The 18,190-nt window shown below is 44.0% G+C and overlaps 2 protein-coding genes across 2 annotated transcripts; one reads left to right on the top strand and one right to left on the bottom strand.

Moving 5' to 3' along the window:
• Positions 1-123: 123 nt before the first annotated feature.
• LOC120315769 (cytochrome b-c1 complex subunit 2, mitochondrial) lies at positions 124-10,728 on the bottom strand. The gene is made up of 14 exons (XM_039360655.1): positions 10,572-10,728; positions 9,509-9,592; positions 9,258-9,407; positions 8,073-8,137; positions 7,508-7,564; positions 7,224-7,348; positions 6,202-6,299; positions 4,988-5,045; positions 4,797-4,892; positions 4,052-4,251; positions 3,521-3,601; positions 3,236-3,312; positions 1,217-1,370; positions 124-339 (listed from the first exon to the last, which is right to left on the bottom strand). The coding sequence occupies exons 1-14, from the start codon at positions 10,605-10,607 to the stop codon at positions 256-258; spliced, it is 1,365 nt and encodes a 454-aa protein (XP_039216589.1). The 5' UTR covers positions 10,608-10,728; the 3' UTR covers positions 124-255.
• A 935-nt stretch (positions 10,729-11,663) lies between these two features.
• On the top strand, positions 11,664-17,881 carry CRYM (crystallin mu). The gene is made up of 8 exons (XM_039360843.1): positions 11,664-12,098; positions 12,209-12,347; positions 13,543-13,605; positions 14,079-14,180; positions 14,634-14,817; positions 16,284-16,405; positions 16,596-16,680; positions 17,509-17,881. Exons 1-8 carry the CDS (start codon positions 11,929-11,931, stop codon positions 17,571-17,573), a joined length of 930 nt encoding a protein of 309 aa, XP_039216777.1. The 5' UTR covers positions 11,664-11,928; the 3' UTR covers positions 17,574-17,881.
• Positions 17,882-18,190: the final 309 nt, after the last annotated feature.

The raw sequence follows: 18,190 nt of genomic DNA, 5'->3' as shown, positions 1-18,190 counted from the left end.
CTTATGCCAGGACTCACTTTCTTAGTTTATTGATTTATTTTACAAGCCTTACAGCCCGGTCCAACCAAAGCTGGCAACTTCTGCAATCTAGTTTTTGAAGACAAAAGGCTGGCCATTCTGTTGTTGTACGGGTTCTGCACTTTATTTGACGTAGGTAAATGGACATAGAAATCTGTTAAGCCAAAGCACCTGGAAGAACAGTCGATCCGGCTTGCTTTGGGGTTCACCTTACAGCCATACCCTGTGTTTGCTTTCTTACAACTCGTCAGCAAAAGGGGTATTTGACAGGTTTCCCCGAGCTGTCATCGACTTCTTCCCGCTAATAAACTTCTTGGCCACCTGAGAAAGTAAAGCAGAAAGTATGGTTGGTAAACATACTTAATAATTGGCAGTCTGTCCCTTTTTAAATATACTCTTTTAAGCTCAAAGTCTCTTTTAAAATAACAGGAGGTCCTCCACTTATCATCACAAGGAGGACCAGAATTTTTATTGCTAAGCAACACAGTTCTTAAGTGAGTACCTTTTTTTTGCCATGGTAGTTAAGCAAACCACAACAGCTGTTAAGTGAATCATGCCGTCATTCAGTGAATCTGGCTGCCCCCTACTGACTGTGGGAAGCCAGCTGGGAAGGTCACAAATAGTGATCATAGGACCCCAGCATATTGTAACCGTTAAGGGCGAGGACTGCTCCTACCCCTTCTTTTCAGTGCGGTTGTAACTCTGAATGGTTGCTAAAGAAATGGTCACTAAGTCGAGGAATCCCTGTAGGGAGGCAATCTTTCTGACAGAACAGCAAACTGATGCTAATTTATCTCTGTCCCCTTTTCTATTAAATGCAGGCCTTCAAAGACAGTAAACATGGATGAAAATTAGACGCAAATGCAGAATATCCCCAGTTCCAAACAATTATCGTTTACAGTGTCAGCAGTAAGAACACATTTACTTTGGAGTGTGCAAATTAACCACAGGCCCCAGCTTAATATAGCTGCAATTGGCATTACAGAATCTCGGTGCAAACTCTGACCCTTAGCACTGAAGGGGCGTACCCATGATTCAGGGTTCAGTCACAGTTATGAGGATTGTTAATTATTTTACGACATAAATCATTTAAGACCCCAGAAGTGCCCCCCAATTCCTGCCTACTAAACGCAAAGGTGAAAACCTGCTTAATTTGATGTCTAATCTTATTACAACAACTGACTGGTGCGAGACTTACATTCACAACATCAGCCGTGGTCACCGACTCAATCTGTTCAACCACGCTGGCCGGAGAGGTGTACGTCCCCGATGTCAACACCTGGCTGCCGATTTCGTTAAGCAAACCTTCTGAAGACTCCACGGCCATAAAAAAAGCTGCCTTCAGCTGCTGCCTGTGAAGGAATGGGAGAGAAGGGAAGGTAAGAACAGCAACCTGATCACAACGGATAAAAATGGCATCTCTACAATGTAAAGCAGGGGTGTCCAACCGTGTCGACTTTCAGACCCGTGGAATTCAACGTCCAGAATTCCCCAGCCAGCATGCTGACAAGGTTAGATATCCCTGATACAAAGCTACTGTGTTTTAATGAGTTAGGGCAGGGATCTTCAAACTTGGCCCTTTTATGACTTGTGGACTTCAACTCCCAGAATTCCTCAATCAGCCAGAGCTGGCTAAGGAATTCTGGGAGTTGAAGTCCACAAGTCATAAAAGGGCCACATTTGAAGACCCAAGTTAGGGTTTCCAGAGAAAAGTGACAAAACATCTGTTGATTGTTACAAGTTAGGGAAAAGGCTTGAGTCTAAGATACACAAAAAATGCCTTCCATAATGTGCAGGTTTTCCTTAATAGGTCTAATGTCAGGCACAAAGAATTAGGACCATCCATGAGTTAACTAAAGTTTATCACCCAGTTTGATTCGTAAGCTTTTCAGTGAATTACCCCGACAATGCTGACTTTCTCAAAACTATGGTATAGGTTCCAGATTAACTGATCATGAGATAAATACTGAAAAAAATGGGAGAAAAAAATGTGCGCTAAGGATAAAACTGAATACATTTCCAATTATGGTCACTTTGTTTTCAACAAACATTTTGTGTTGCAGTTGAATCCCAAGGATGTAGGTTATGCTAAAACGGCCGTCACTGTGGCATTAAGGAGATTCTCTAAGGAAGGAAACACGAGGAAAGTCATCTGAGAAATTTCACTTATGCAACTGGCAACAAAAATAAGTTTCAGTAAAATATCTCCAAGGGAAAAAATGCCATAATCATGCACTTTATCAAATCATGTAATAAATAACTTCAGAATAAACAGATTTCGGATAATGGTGTTTTTGCTCCTTTTTTAAAAGAGATAATAATAAAGCTGGAAGGGACCTTGGAGGTCATCTAGTCCAACCCACTGCTCAGACAGGAAAGCCTATACCATTTCAGACAAATGGCTGTCCAGTCTCTTCTTAAAAACTTCCAGTGTTGGAGCATTCACTGCTTCTGGAGGCAGGTTGTTCCACTGATTAATTGTTCTAACTGTTGGGAAGTTTCTCCTCAGTTCTAGGTTGCTTCTCTCCTTGATCCAACTGGTTGCAAATACAACAAATTGTTTGGCCACTTATCTCAGTATTCCCTCGACTTACACAGCAATGGTTAAGAATCTCAAGCACACAGGGCTCTTGAGACACCAGGGAGTTCTGCATTCAACCAGATGGGCGAAGTCGTTAAGGTGCCGGCGTAGAAACCAGGGGACTGAGTTCTAGTCTTGCCTTAGACAGGAATATTGGCTGTAGCGACCTTGGACCAATCACCAAGAGATGGTGCATTTGAATCCCATCTTAGCCATGAAAACCTGCTAAGTGACCTTGGGCCAGCTCCTCTCTCTCAGCCCAACCCAACAGGGTTGTTTTGTGGGAGAAATAGGAGGAGAAAAGAGTCTTATATATGTTCACCACTTTGAATTACTTATGAATTAATAAAGGCGGGATAAAACTCAAACAAATACATAATAAACACCACGTGCTCTCTGTTACAGCCTTACTTCTGAATACCACTTTATTGTTCATTTTGGCTGTGATTTTTTTTTGGGGGGGGGGGGGAACTCTAGCTTAATAAAGTTTTAACACATCCAGAGAATTATACTACACATGCCCATACCCGATAGTCAAGAAAGTTTAACGGGAAAGAAGGAGCCACAATATCTTTGGAGAGTGAACAAGTCACCCTATAACCAAAGAATCTTTGGGGGGGGGGGAGCAAAACTTACTTGGCCCTCTTCACTTCTTCTTCAGTAACTCCACCCTCGGAAACCGCCTTCACTTGATTCAAAGCAGTTTTGATTACCTCGACACAAACATGATATATAAAATACGTTACTTTGGGCTGCAATAATTGGAGGTACTCCACCCTCAAAAGACATCCGTTTTCCCCCTTAAATCCCTCCCAAAGGAGTTGCACCTTTTGGCACACCCACCCTAAGAACACACTTGGGAGTGCAAGTAATTCACAGGCCTCAAGGTGATCTGGAGTTACATCAACCCTGATAACTTACCTCCCTGGTGGCTGAAGCTGGAGAGATGGTATATATGCCAAAAAGACCAGAATCAGAGTAATTTACATTGAATGCTGTAACCTGTAACAGAAGGCCACTTCTGTTAGCATATTCTAGCACAGTGGTTCTCAACCTGTGGGTCGGGACCCCATTTGGGGTCGAACGACCATTTCACGGGGGTCACCAAACAACGCAGTCTGCCATTTCCCCCCCCCCTTTTCCTTAGCTGTGCTACTCCCTTTTATTCTATTGGCTTTTGAAAGCCAATAGAATAGACTCTTTTGAATAGAGTCTAATTCTATTGGCTTTCAAAAGTCAATAGGAATTGTCCAGGCTTCTCTGCCCTGCTGAGCCTGCCAAAAGTCCCATTCTGCAAACGGTGCTGCACCAGTTGAGTAGTCCTCGACTTACGACCGGTTGAGTAGTCCTCGACTTACGACCGGTTGGGAGGGGGGGTCGCGGCATTAAAAAGGTTGAGAACCACTGTTCTAGGCCCTTGATATAAAGGAAAAAATAAGTGTCAGTGCTTACATCAAAGGGTAAGGAAGTTGCCTTTGCAATCTCCTGGACAAGTTTGCTGGTAATCCTGCTTCCTCTCTTAATGAGAGGTCCTGCTCCAAGGATATTTTGAAGGACGCTAAATGCATTCACTTCTGCACCTCCCATAGCAGCTCCCTCTGCTACTACAACTGCATGGACGAGGTCATTATCATGCTGTTCTCGGATTTCACCTTAAGAGGAGAGGAGAAATAACAGTCTCCGATCTTTCTCGGCTGGTGGACCAGAGGGAAAAGGAGAAGGAAGTTACACCTGTACTTACAGTAGTTCCATAATAAAAGTTCTAAGGACAAGTAGTCCCTCGACTTATGACAAATGAGCCCGAAAATTATGTCGCTGAGGCGTTTGTTAGCTGAGTTTTGCCCCATTTTACGACCTTATCGTTAACGCTGTAGTTGTTAAGTCTGCTGCAGTTGTTAAGTCCCCTTTGACTTTGCTTGTCTGAAAGCCGCGAAAGGGGTCACATGACCCCGGGACACTGCAACTGTCCTAAATGCGAGTCAGCTGCCAAGTGATCAGGTGACCATGGGGACGCTGTAATAGTCGTAAGTGTGAAAAGCTATAAGTCACTGTTCTCAATGCCACTGTCACTTGGGTCACTAAATGAACTGTTGGAAGTCAAGAACTGCCAGGGATTGCTAAATATTCCCAGCCATATTAAAGAGTGCTGAAAAAAGGCACCCCACTCACAAAGCCAGAGTAGAAGACAGTCACTCACCTCCGCGATATTTGGCTTTTTCGCCAGCCATGCCAGCCCCACTACGAATGTTAAGGAACTGTTCTCCCACTTGCTTTAGGTCGTCGTGGCTGACACCTGCAAGATGGCCACCGAGTCAGAAGGAACACCCCAAAATGTTATCTTTTAACAGAATTCAGGACGGGGTAAAACAGAAAGGGCAGATTACCTACCGAGCCCCACCAAGGCCATGCGGGCACTTGTGAAGTTGTTCTGGACATATTGGTGCAACTGTGTGAGAGAGAAAGATAAACTCTTCAAAAGAGCTGACTGTCATGGTTCCGACAGATGAAACTCTTCAAATAACTTTGAGGCATTGTTTACCTTAAAGAATCTTTATTTGAGAAGCCTCACGAGCACATAGTATCAAAGCACAATTCCCTCCTCCAGTTAACAGTCATAAATCACATTCTCCAATTAGTTTGAAGCACAGCTCTCCCTCCAGTTCTCCAGCCCACCAATTCTTTCAGTCTCTTATTTCAATAACCTTGGTTCTCACACTAGGTTCAGTGTTGTTATGTCTAGTTAGACTCTCATGCACATTCCTCCCCCCTCCCCAGCATCACCTATCTCTAAAAGCAAAAAGAAGAAAATGGCTGCATCTCCATCTCTTGTCAATGCAAAAACATCCAATATTAGCAGTGTTGACACTGACATGTAACTAACATGAGAGGATAAAAAGGATCCTTCTGGATCACATAAAAAGTTCCCCACTCTGCCATACAGCAATTAAAAAGATGCCTCCATTTAGTCCGCCAGCAGAATGGGAAAACTTCCTTCCACTGCTGGGGCGCCCAGCTACTCTCTTCAATAGTAAAGGCAGAATATAGTAATCACAACTTCTTGCCCTTCCATTGCAAAGTGAGTTTTGCCTGAATTAAGCAATCTTTTTTGGCCGCTGTAAAGCCAATCACGGCAGCTGTTAAATGAACCATGAGGTCAATAAGCGACTCAGGCTTCATCCCATTGACTTTGCTCGTCGGATGCCAGCTGGAAAGGTCGCAAATGCCAATCACATGACCCGAGGATGCTACAACTGTTATAAATACATGCCAGCTGCCAAGCACCAGCATGTTTATCAGGTGACCACGAGGATGCTGCAACAGTCATAAGTGTGAGGACTGGTCGCAAATCATTTTTTTCAGGGCTGTTAATTTTGGAACAGTTGCCAAGCGAAGGGTGGTTAAGTCAAAAATTACCTGTACTTTGCTGTCTTATCTGATCCCTCTTAAAGACTACTGAGCTGATACTCATTGTTACATCTGATGCTGGCATATTTTGCTAACCATTCCTGCAAGATCTGAAGCCCTGCCTTATCTGAGTATGGATGAACAAAGCAGAGCATCTCCATGTACTATCCCTGCAAAAGTACCATTCAGATTCTTGCCTGTTCTGATGTAATTTTGCCAATCATGAAATCTGGACAATACAAAGAATTAGCCAGGGCGTTTCGGTAAGCGGCTGCATGCAAATTCTCCAGAACACCTAGGCAAAAAACAAACAACAACAAAAAAAAAAAACAGAAGGGAACATTTTGATTGACTATGAAGCAAGTCAAAGGACTTTTTCTTATTATTATTTTAATTGCGTCCACTGCCCAGAGTCACCAACGTGAGATGAGCAGCTATATTAATGTAATCAATAAAATCTGTATCCAAACTGTGTTCTACCGGGGAAAAAAAACGTGTTTTTCTCTCAATTGAGACACCCGTGACAGGATTTTCTTTTTAATAAAAAAAAAAAAGTAGAAATGAACACTTCCTAACAAACTAGCAAAGGCATAAATTACTGATACTGACTTGGAGTTAGTGGTACCTAACCTTAGGTAATTAGTAACGGAGACTTACCCACACTCAGGTCTCTTTATCATAGGAAAGAATAAGAATTGTTGACTAAAAGCAACTGCCCTCACAGAGATCACAATGGTTTTCAACCTAGACGTAGTAGGCCACTTTCAAAACATATTCAGAACACTGCTGTAATAATGAGCAAGTTGTTTAGATTTTAAAAAATAAGAATGACAGACTGCCTGTGGCCTATATCTAAAAAAAGAACAATTTGTCAGACTCGTGTTTGAATTCTGCAATGTCCTCTATCAGTCTAAAACACGGATCTCCAAATTGGGCAACTTTTAAGACTTATGGACTTCAACTCCCAGAATTCCTCAGTCAGCACGGCTTAAAAGTTATAAGTTTAAGACTCACAAATCTTAACAGTTGCCAAATTTAAAGGGTAGGAGATAAGAGGAAAGCAAAAGAATGGAATTGGAAGAATGAAAGGGGTGGACTCACTTGTGTTCATCATGTAGCAATTAATCTCTGAAGAAACAGAGTCATAGCAGGAAAAATTTCCCACCCATTTTAAAGAACTATAGCCAACCAACTTTAAAAAAAACATACACACACTTACAGGTCTGGGGAATGTGAAAGGCAATTTCCTTGTCAACTTTTAGACGGGTAGTGAGTTCAGATACCTCCCACAGCCTGAATTCTGGAGCGGTAGTGACATTTATTAAATATTCCAGCACAGTATCACTGAATAAAGCAAGCAAAAAAAAAGGTGTATTTTTTTTTTCAAAAAAGGGGGCTTTCAACAGAAAAATGATTAGAAAAAAAATGTTCCACAATTTTATCAAGGAGAATGCTCAGTGGGTGAACTGAAAAGGGGGATTTGTTACACAGTTAGATGCTTACATGTAATCACGCAGACATTCAACGGAATAAACCATGTTTTCCCGAGTAGCAGTCACACTAGAGAAAAGAACAAAAATGAAGAACTTGCAGAACAGAAAATATATTGGAAATATCTGAAATCTAGCATTAGCCACATTGTGGAATGAATGGATGGATGGATGAATGTGTGTATGTGTGGGGGTGTCATCACTAGTGTTAAGGTGAGATTATCAAATCAACAGTCTTGCTCTTACAACTTGTCTATCTTCCAATATGCTTGAGAAAATACTTGTGCAAAACAAATCATTAAAATTCCCTCTGTAAATCCAGAAAATCTTTATGATAGGCTCAATTTTGATGATTAAATATGAAAGGCTTCCAGTTTTTCTCTTTGTTTAAAGGCCTCAGCTGCTTTCAGTTGCCTACCACGAGCAATTCAAATTCCTTAGCAGTTTATTTGACAAAATGCAAAACTTAAATATGTGCCTTTTAATGAAAAGAATTGCCCGGTGAGCAAACCGCTCGTGAGAATCCATCTCCATTTCCCCAAACCCTTCAAAAGAAAGGCAAACTTTTGGTAACAAACCTGAGATTAGCCGCAACGCTGTCAATGCCCGTGACGATCTTAAAGGAAGAAGCTCCTTTTGTGCTCTGATGGAAGAAGTGGAAAAAAGGTTTAAGATTTTGAGCTGCAATGGAAAATAGGTACTACTGGAAGAAGAGAGGAAACATCTGATGGTGTAATATTGGATCTAGATTGAAGAAGTTAATATATACCACTGAATTACTAAAGGACCCAGACAACATGTTGTCTATTAAGTATTTGATTGTAAAACTAGAAAATTAATACGATATTTATTAAAAAAATATAACTCCGAGCTGTAACTATCAAGGCAAAGGGCAGCCAGAAAGAAATGTAACTCTGCCTTTGTGCATTATAACCAGACACATTGAATCAATCTCATTGCTTCGAGCTATTTAGCTTATGATAGGCAGGATTGAGAAAGATGAGGCAAAGCAAAGGAGAATTGAGCCAAATGGTCGATATTTTTTGGAAATTCTAAAGGCCTGGAGCCTATCCATCCTAACAGCTCTAGACTATATTAGGAGTCACAGCTTCTTAACCCTGCCCTGCCCTGCGCCTCTTGCTCTCCCACTCTGATGACAAAATATGGTAAAATATGAGGGACATAAAGTTTAGATAAATTCACTGATTAAAAACTGAATCTATCAACAGTATTAACGTTAATTAATGTTAACTAGTAATGCTACCTGAAGGAGTGCAAACTAAGGTAATTATAGCATATAACCTTAATATGTTAAAGATTACTTAGAGTAATTACTTTCAATGGCAAAAGGGGCCCTACAACATTTGCTTTTAAGCGCCTTAAATTGATCCATAATTTTAGCTTATTCACGTTATGCTGGAATTAACCCTGGCCTAGTATTATGTGAAACCATTCATTGTATTGTAAGCAGCATTTCCAAATTACAAACAACCAGACAGTATTAGTCCACTGAGCTTCAAAGATTCTAATTTTGGAGGCCAATTGCTGGGGAGAATTTGATAGCCAGCTCAGGCAACCAATTTGGCTAACTGGGCCATTCTATATCCTTTCACTTTGGGCCATTTTTTTTTAAACACAGGAAAAAAAATGATTCTTTCATCATTTTATCTGGACTTTACTCAGCTGCCTGACTCATTCTCCCACCTCAAATTCATGTTTAGTGCATTCCACGTTCAAGAAGAAAATCAACAAGGGCAACTCACGAGGCTGCTTGCAAGACGGAGCAGATGTGACGTTCCCAAATTGCTGGAAGTCTCATATCTACTGCCTGCTTTAATGAAGAGACCAATGCTAGAAACGGGACAATAGTTTTCCAGAGAGGCAATCATCAAGCCACTTGATAATTTTGTGATCTGCATTTAGAAAAAGAGATGTCGGTCCATGTAAGGCTCATGTGACTAAACCCTTAAACAAAAATGTCAAAATGCAAAGAATACTTCAAGTTCAGACCAACCTCAAGATCCTCAGGGGGAAGCTGCACTCGGGGTACTACAGAGCCTTTAACTTTGGGTGCAGCCTGGACAGAATAAAACCTCTTCTGTAAGAGAGAGTACAAGTGTAAGATAAATTTGTATGTGTGTAAGCTTTTTTTTTTTAAACAACAGTAAGATAACATTTGCAACACCCTAAAAACATTTTAAAATACCACAAAAATTAAATACAAATCAGAAAACAAGTCACAGCCCACTTGGGAGTGCAATTCTTCATCCTGGAGTTGTATGTTTATTTATTTTTCACTTTATTAAATGTATCGACCATCTTTCTTACACAAAGTAACTCTGGAAGATTTACAATATTGGAAAAGATAAACATTTTACAAAAACCTATACACAATAGGAATTAAAAAAAAGATAAATAAGCAACCCAGCTAAAAGATAGGGAGGGGGGATCTGTTATTAGTCTGAAGGACAAATAACAGATCCCCCCCCACCTTCGCTCAGGTAAAAGATAGGGAAGGAGTAGGATGGGGGGGGAGATGGAATCTGTTATTAATCTAATTGACAAACTAATAACAGATTCCCCCTCCCCCCATCCTACTCTTTCCCTCCCTCCCTCCCTCCCTCCCTCCCTCCCTCCCTATCTTTTACCTGAGTTGCATTATTTATCTTTTTTATTAATTCCTATTGTTTAGGGTTTTGTTAAATGTGTATTTTTTTAATTGACAATCACACACCCCCAACTCCTTTGAATATATACCCTTCTCCTTGACCTGCTACCTTTCAACCTGCAGGCATTTCTCCTCCTCCCCACGGGCAGAGCCCGACGACCCCTCGACCTCCCTGCAGGGACGATCCAGCCCTGACAGCCTAACCAGGCCTCGGCCTCAGGTACCCAAAAGACCTTCGGCCTCCCTCCACCGACCCCTGAGAAGTAACAGCAGCAGCAACAGCCCGGCCGCCCCCTTCGCTGCAAGGACCCGGTCAAGGTCGCTTGCACGCCCGGGAAAGGCGGGGAGGAATCCCAGGCCCGGCTCCTTCCGCTTTGGCCGCTTCCCCCGGCCGGGTAAACTGACTCACGGGGATGCACCGCGCCAGCACCAGAAGAGGCTTCATCGCCGCCGAGGCCGCAAAACGCCGACCCTCCCCGGGAACGAAAGCAAGATGGCAGCGGCGGAAGCGAAAACGGAAACTGTCGGCCTTCCCAGCCTGCCCCGCGCGACCTTCCTTCCCGTCTTCTCTAGCGCCCAACCATAGAGCCGGGGACGTTCGAAGGTTACGTTGGGTTTTCTAACGAGGGAATAGGCGGCTAGAGCGTCTCGGCTTGAATAGAGGGGAGCATCGAGTCCAGGCAAGAACGTTCCTGTTCTAGGTGGCAGGTGGGCGGACTTTTCCACAGGCGGGGAGTTGGAAAGGACACCTGCCCCGCCCCCTTAGGCCCCGCCCCCTTTCCCAGGCAGTAAAGATTTTTTTCCTGTTCTCCTTTTTAAAACAATTACACCCGTTTTAGAAAGAAGACATCAAAGGAGGCAGCCGGCAGGATGAAAAAAAAAATCCCAGCATTTAGCCCGAGAGGGAAATAAAAAGATTTAATCCGGATTCAAACATTGGGCATCATCTCAGGTGAAAAAGCCTGGTGTAAGAATGGGCAGCAGAAGGGGGAAGAAAAGTCTGCAATGTGATCAAGAAGGAAAAAGTGTGTTCTTCTGTTTGGCGGCTTCGGCTACCACCCGCTCCAGGCTGCATTACTTCTCGTGGACTGCATCTCCCATCATCCCCAGACACTCCGGGCTGCATCTCCCATCAAATCAAATCAAATCAAATGTTTATTACGGTTATAGATCAGCCTAGTATATCCCATTCTCCACAGACGCTCCAGCCTGCATCACTCATCACCCCCGGATTGCATCTTCCATCATCCCCAGATACTCCAGCTGTATGTCCCATTATCCACAGAGGCCCCAGCCTGCATCTCCCATCCTCCCCAGACGCTCCAGCCTGCATCGCTCATCACCCCCAGATTGCATCTTCCATCATCCCCAGATACTCCAGCTGCATGTCCCATTATCCCCAGAGGCCCCTGCCTGCATCTCCCATCCTCCCCAGATACTCCAGCTGGATCTCCCATCATCCCCAGCCTGCTCCTTCCATCCCCCTCAGATGCCCGAGCCTGCCTTTTCCATCATCCCCAATACTCGGGGAAAGCGCAGCTGTTGCACGCCGGGCGAGGCTCCCCGGCGCCCGCTTGCAAAACGCAGTCGCGCCCCCTTCCCTTTCCTTCCCTTCCCCAGCGAGGGCGGGCAGAGCTCAGCGGCTGCTGGGCGCCCGCTAGGCGGTGCTGGGCGCTGCAGGAGGCGCGGGGCCATCCCTGGGCGGTGGCCGGGCGGGTGGGCGAGCCGCTGGACAGAGGCGCTTTCCCTCCGTCTCCGCCGCCAGCATGAGCTCCGCGCTGGGCTTCCTGGAGGCCGGGGCCGTGCAGAAGCACTGGCCCGCCTCCCACGCTCTCCTCTCGGCTCTCGAAGCCGCCTTGGTCGCCTTCTCCAGCGGTCCCGAGGGCGGCGTGGTGCAGCCGCTGCGCACCGTCCTCCCCATCCAGAAGCACAATGGGTAAGCCCCGAGGGGAGAGGAGGAGAGGGGAGGGGGCGTCTGGCAGAGCTCAAATATGGCCATCACTTGAGGACCAGCTTGTACCCCCTTCCCTTCTTTCTTCTCGGAAGCTTTTTAGGGGTCATGCCCGCTTACAGTGCAAAGGACGATGCCCTGACAACCAAGCTGGTGACCTTTTATGAGAATGTGTCTCCTTCGCATCAAGCCTCGGTCCTGTTGTTTGACCCAACAAATGGCACCCTCAAAGCGGTAAGTTCGGAGTCCTTCCACGGACAGCCCAGGCAGAATACTACACTTGCTCTTAGCCAAAAGGCCGAGAAGCCCAGGCAGGAAGGCATTGAGCACCTGAATTACCTGGAGAGCTCAAGTTGGTCCAGTGACGGGCAACAGGCTAGAGACTGGGAGTTCTAGTCCTGCCTTAGCCAGGAAACCCGGCTGGGTGACTTTGGGCCAATCACCAGGAGACGGTGAATTCTAGTCCCGTCTTACCCATGAAAGCCAGCTGGGTGACTTTGGGCCAATCACCAGGAGACGGTGAGTTCTAGTCCTGTCTTAGACATGAAAGCCGGCTGGGTGACCTTGGGCCCGTCCCTCTATCTCAGTCCAACCCACCTAGTGGTTATGGGGAAAACAGGAGGAGGAAGATGTACTGGAATATGGTCACTCCTTTGACCTATTTGTAAAAATAATAAAGGCAGGGTACAGATAAATAACATAAAATTAAGTTAAAAAATAAACGTCTTAGACCAGCCCATGTCAGCCAGTGGCCCGATTTGGTCTTCAGCAATGTTTTTTTAAACTTGACAACAGTAAGATATCTGGACTTCGATTCCCGGAAATTCTTAGCCAACCTTGGTTTATTCCAAGCTTTCCCACACTGATGCTTCCGGGGCAGTGTTTGGCTCTACCTTGGCAACTTTAGGAAGTATGGACTTCAACTCCCAGAATTCTCCAGCCAGCATGGCCAAGACCGTTGCATTTAAATCAGTCTGGCCAAGGCATTTAAATGTGTATTGCTTTGATATCACAGAGGGGCATTTTGGTTCATTTCAGGAAAGACATGTTTAATATTGTTTGGCATCATTAAATCATCTCAGTGGCAGCTTAATATAATTGTGCAAAGCAGGAGTCTTTAAACTTAGCCCTTTTATGACCTGTGGACTTCAACTCCCAGAATTTCTTAGCCAGGCACATGTGCCTGGCTGAGGAATTCTGGGAGTTGAAGTCCACAAGTCATAAAAGAGCCAAGTTTGAAGATCCCTGGTGCAAAGAATGCATCCTGGTCCAATTGATGTCGTTTATGATTAAATAGACATTGGAGAATAATGGACACCACTCCCTTCTTCCAATGGGTGTGTTAAATTTCAGCCTTTCACAAAACTTGCTTTTTATTTCTGTTTCTCGTGTTCTGGCCCTGTCTCTTGGTTGTTCTCCTTTCCAAAAGGTGATGGATGGCAACGTCATCACAGCCAAGCGTACGGCAGCTGTTTCGGCAATAGCTACCAAGGTGAGTTCCTTTAATAGACCAGATAAGGATCAGAAGTTGTTCAATTGTTATATGTTTATTTATTTGGAGAATTTATATGGCCTCCCACACATTCTGAGATGTTTAGCCCAAGGATCTTCACCCAACGTTTTCCAGGGATGTGGAGGACTATGCAGGAAATCCTCAATAACCATTTGCTAGATGGTTCAAAATTACAGCCTTGGAAGAAGTAACTGCACTCACCTTTACTCGTATTTACAACAAGCATCCTGTGGTCACGTGACCACAGTTTGTGACCTTTTTTGCCAATTTCCAGCCAAAAAAATGTCCATCGGAGAAGGTGGATTTGCATAACAATCGTCACAGTCATATTTAACAAGAATGCTCTTCTCTCTCTCTCTCTCTCTCTCTCTCTCTCTCTCTCTCTCTCTCTCTCTCCCTCCCTCCCTCCCTCCCTCCCTCCCTCCCTCCCTCCCTAATATGTGCATTCTCAGTATTTAATGCCTGCAAATTCAGAGGTCTTCTGCATTCTGGGAGCTGGTGTGCAGGCCTACAGCCACTACGAACTTTTCACAGAGCTGTTCTCATTTAAAGAGGTGGGCAATCTGATTTACACCAAAAAAAACCCCTGTCGTTTTAAACCATATGAAGCCATTTCTGGATAGCTTCAATCAGTGTTTTGCAAAAGTACAGGATAATAAAAACAAAGACAAATAGGCTGAAAAATAGTTTTTATCCCAGAGCTGTAACCATATTAAACACTACTATATAGTTCAGGGGTCTTCAAACTTGTGCCTGGCTGAGGAATTCTGGGAGTTGAAGTCCACAAGTCATCAAAGGCCCAAGTTTGAAGACCCCTGGTCTAGTGCAACGTTGAAGTGCACTATTAGGGGCAGCGCAGTGGTGAATAGAATGTGAAGGGTGTGTGTCTATAATGTATGTTTTTTACTTCCGGTTTTTACTTGTGTGTAGTGTGCACTGTGGACAGCGCTTAAATTCATTGTAAGATACACAACGACAATAAAAATTCTATTCTATTTCCCATGAAGGTTAGAATCTGGAATCGCACCAAGCAGAACGCGGAAAAATTTGCTCAGACGGTGAACGGACCAGTCCAGGTGTGTTCCTCAGTCCAGGAGGCTGTCCGCGGGGCCGATGTGATTGTCACTGTCACAATGGCAACTCAGCCCATCTTGCACGGAGAGTGGGTGAAACCCGGAGCCCACGTCAATGGTAAGGGATGCGTGGGATTTGATATTTTTTTCTGCAGTAAGATTACAATTCAGGCTTGTTTTCCTACTGAGCTAGTGTGTGTGGTATATTTTTCTTCAGCTGTGGGTTCGGATTGCCAAAGGACAAAAGAGGAAAGGATTTGAACAACTTATTAGATGATAATTCCTATTAACACGAGAAAAGAGCTTGGAAAGCAATGTTGTAGCCACCATTAACGGTAGGATGACCTACCGTTCAAGGATGTTGTTATGCATTAGCTGGGGCTGAGCTGGATGACCTCTCACGTTCTGCCACTTCTGTACTTGTTTTCTGTACTTGTAGTTCAGTAACCAGCTGAACTACAGACATAACAGCGGCTCTTGGACCATGTGCTAAGTTCGGTTAGCCTGAACTTTGATGAAGTTAATGGGTTGAGTAAACTCCAGCTATTTGGTGAGTTAATATAGAACTTAAATCTTGCAATGCAGGAAAAAAATAGAAAGTGTTGGATTTCTTCGCCTAATCTGTCTCTCTGTGCCTTCGTTCTCATCTGCACAAAAGGGATTTAAAGAGAGTCTTCCACTTCCACTTCCTAATTAGTTGATGTAAGATAGTGAGAACTCAAGTAGATAAGTCGTGTACTCTGAACATTAGATTTTGTGATGAATTGTGATAAAGGGAACGGGGGTTGTTTAAAATTTGGAAATTATAAATATTAAATGGGAAATGTAAATATTAACGGGAAATCAAAAACTGGGCAAAATTAAAAAGGATGTTGATTGTCTAAAAAGATTGAATGTTAAAACAACTAGGATATGTATAAACTAAAAATTATGGATAAATGCAAGAAAGGTATTTTTTATTGAATTGATATTAACAAGAATTGTACTAATTTAAAGATGAGACAGTAAATACTAAGGGGAAAAGAGGGGAAACATTTAATGTAACAGTTTGAGAGCTGTACTAAAGATATTTGTACTTTATGGAATTATTGACCGACTCAGCCGCCACGTTGCTTTTCCAGTGCTTAAATGTAAAACTAGAAAACCAATAACATTTTCTTTAAAAAAATAAGAGAGTATTCCACTTTACACTCACAATGAAGCCCCAAATTTCCATTCTTAACTGGGGCTCACTTTAGAACTGTTTTCTTGCCACAGCTGTTAGATAAATCACTGCAGTTGTTAAGTCAGCAACATGGTTGTTAAGTGAATCTGGCTACCCCATCGACTTTGCTTGTCAGAAGGTCACAAAAGGGGATCACATGAGCCTGGGACACTGAAACCGTCATAAGTACTTGCCAGCTGCCAAGCCTCTGAATTTTGATCATGTGCGCACGGGGATGCTGCAAGGATCCTATAAAAATGGGTCATAAGGCTCTTTTTTCAAGGTTGTCGTAACTTCAAACAGTTGCTAAATGAGAACTATCTGAGTAACCAGCTGCAGTACAGTTAGGCTTGTAGACCATGTGCCATTTTGTGTTTTAGCTGTAGGAGCCAGTCGGCCTGATTGGAGAGAACTAGATGACGATATAATGAGGAATTCGGTATTGTATGTCGATTCAAAAGAGGCAGCCCTGCGCGAATCAGGAGATGTTATTTTATCGGGGGTAAGGAAGTTGAATCCGTTCCCCCTGTTTTCCTTGTCTTTCTTCTTTAGCATTTTACTGGGGGCGGAGGGGGTTTTTCAAAGGGTACCTACCCCACGCCAGAGGGTTTGTCTAAAGCTGCAATCAGTGACTTAAGACTGTTGGCAGTTTGGAGGGCGCCTTCAGTGACCGAGCAATATTTGTTTCTCAGGCAAGCATTTTTGCAGAACTCGGCAAGGTGATCTTGGGAAGCAAACCAGCCCTGCGGGAGGAAACCACGGTGTTCAAATCACTGGGTAAGGATCAACCCCACGGAGCGGTTTGGTCTAGGGGTGAAGGCACCGGACTAAAATCAGGAGACAGTGAGTTCTAGTCCCGCCTTAGCCGTGAAAGCCGGCTGGGTGACTTTGGGCCAATCACCAGGAGATGGTGAGTTCTAGTCCAGCCTCAGCCATGAAAGCGAGCTAGGTGACTTTGGGCCAATCACAAGGATATTGAGAGTTCTAGTTCCACTTTAGGCCTGAAAGCTGGCTGGGTGACTTTGAGACAATCACCAGGAGATGGTGAATTCTAGTCCCTCCTTAAACATGAAAGCCAGCTGAGTGGGTGAGCTAATCACGAGGAGATTGAGAGTTCTAGTTCCACTTTAGGACTTGAAAGCTGGTTGGATGATTTGGGGCCAATCACCAGGAGATGGCGAGTTCTAGTCCCGCCATTGACATGAAAGCCAGTTTTGATTTGGGGCCAGTTGCTCTCTCTTGAACCCCCTCACCTCGCGGGGTTGTTGATGTGGGGAAAATGAGGAGGGAGGAGGAAGGAATATTAGATGTGTTCATCGCCTTGATAAGGTGAGATATCAGCTAAAAATATATATATATAATAAAGCCAGGGAGGCAACTCCTAAACAATGGAATGTCTCCATTCCTAGCTAGTTCAAAACCTGGATGTTTTGGTTGCTTATATTTTTCCTGAATGCTGGGAACAAGATGAGGGCTGTAGAAAAGGCTTCCTTTTAGCAGCCTCCGAGGACGGGACTGAAATGGTTACTCTAATCTTCATCTGCCAGACTAGGATGGTTGATGGTTTTGCTCCCCCCATTGTCTGAGATTTTTTGAATCTTTCAGGAATGGCCATTGAAGACACCGTGGCTGCAAAACTGGTCTTTGAATCTTGGTCAGCCAGTGGATGAAGGCACCACCTTCTGATCCTCTCAGGCCACAGAATAATAAAAGGAAGATCACGTCTGAACGAAAACGGCTGAGATTGCACAACAAACTGTCTTACTGTGTTACAATAGGAAGATAAATAGTAACGTAACAAAAGAATCAAATGATTTTTCTTGGCGTTTCTCAAGCCGGGCGACTTCAAGATGTGTGCACTTCAACTCCCAGAATTCCCCAGCCTGCCTGGAATTCTGGGAGTTGAAGTCCACATATCTTACAGCATGCTGGCTGGAGAATTCTGGGAGTTGAAGTCCATCCAACTTAAAGCATGCTGGCTGGGAAATTCTGGGAATTGAAGTCCACTCAAAACATGCTGGCTGAGGAATTCTGGGAGCTGAAGTCCACATATCTTACAGCATGCTGGCTGGGGAATTCTGGGAGCTGAAGTCCACATATCTTACAGCATGCTGGCTGGGGAATTCTGGGAGTTGACGTCCACCCTTCTTAAAGTTGCTTGAGCTTGAGAAACCACTGCTTTATCTAATTATTCTAATGTGACTCAGTCTTCTTTCCATGTATTTGGATAGTGACTTTAATTCAAAGTTTACAGCATCCTAAGGATAAACATAGACTGTCTCATCTC

The sequence above is a fragment of the Crotalus tigris genome, unplaced genomic scaffold, assembly GCF_016545835.1.
Source record: "Crotalus tigris isolate CLP2741 ecotype Arizona unplaced genomic scaffold, ASM1654583v1 scf7180000019173.45859301935:6455823, whole genome shotgun sequence".
NCBI lineage: Eukaryota > Metazoa > Chordata > Lepidosauria > Squamata > Viperidae > Crotalus > Crotalus tigris.
The sequence above is the reverse complement of the archived record's forward strand: the minus strand, read 5'-3'. Positions and strand labels throughout refer to the sequence as shown.

Coding starts and splice junctions, on each gene's coding strand:
- LOC120315769 (XM_039360655.1), bottom strand. CDS start 10,607: ATGAAGCCTCTTCTGGTGCTGGCGCGGTGCATCCCC. Junction 9,408..9,508: donor TTCCCCCTGAGGATCTTGAG/GTTGGTCTGAAC, acceptor TTCTAAATGCAG/ATCACAAAATTATCAAGTGG. Junction 5,046..6,201: donor GCAAAATTACATCAGAACAG/GCAAGAATCTGA, acceptor TCTCTCACACAG/TTGCACCAATATGTCCAGAA.
- CRYM (XM_039360843.1), top strand. CDS start 11,929: ATGAGCTCCGCGCTGGGCTTCCTGGAGGCCGGGGCCGTGCAGAAGCAC. Junction 13,606..14,078: donor TTTCGGCAATAGCTACCAAG/GTGAGTTCCTTT, acceptor GTGCATTCTCAG/TATTTAATGCCTGCAAATTC. Junction 14,818..16,283: donor ACCCGGAGCCCACGTCAATG/GTAAGGGATGCG, acceptor TTTGTGTTTTAG/CTGTAGGAGCCAGTCGGCCT.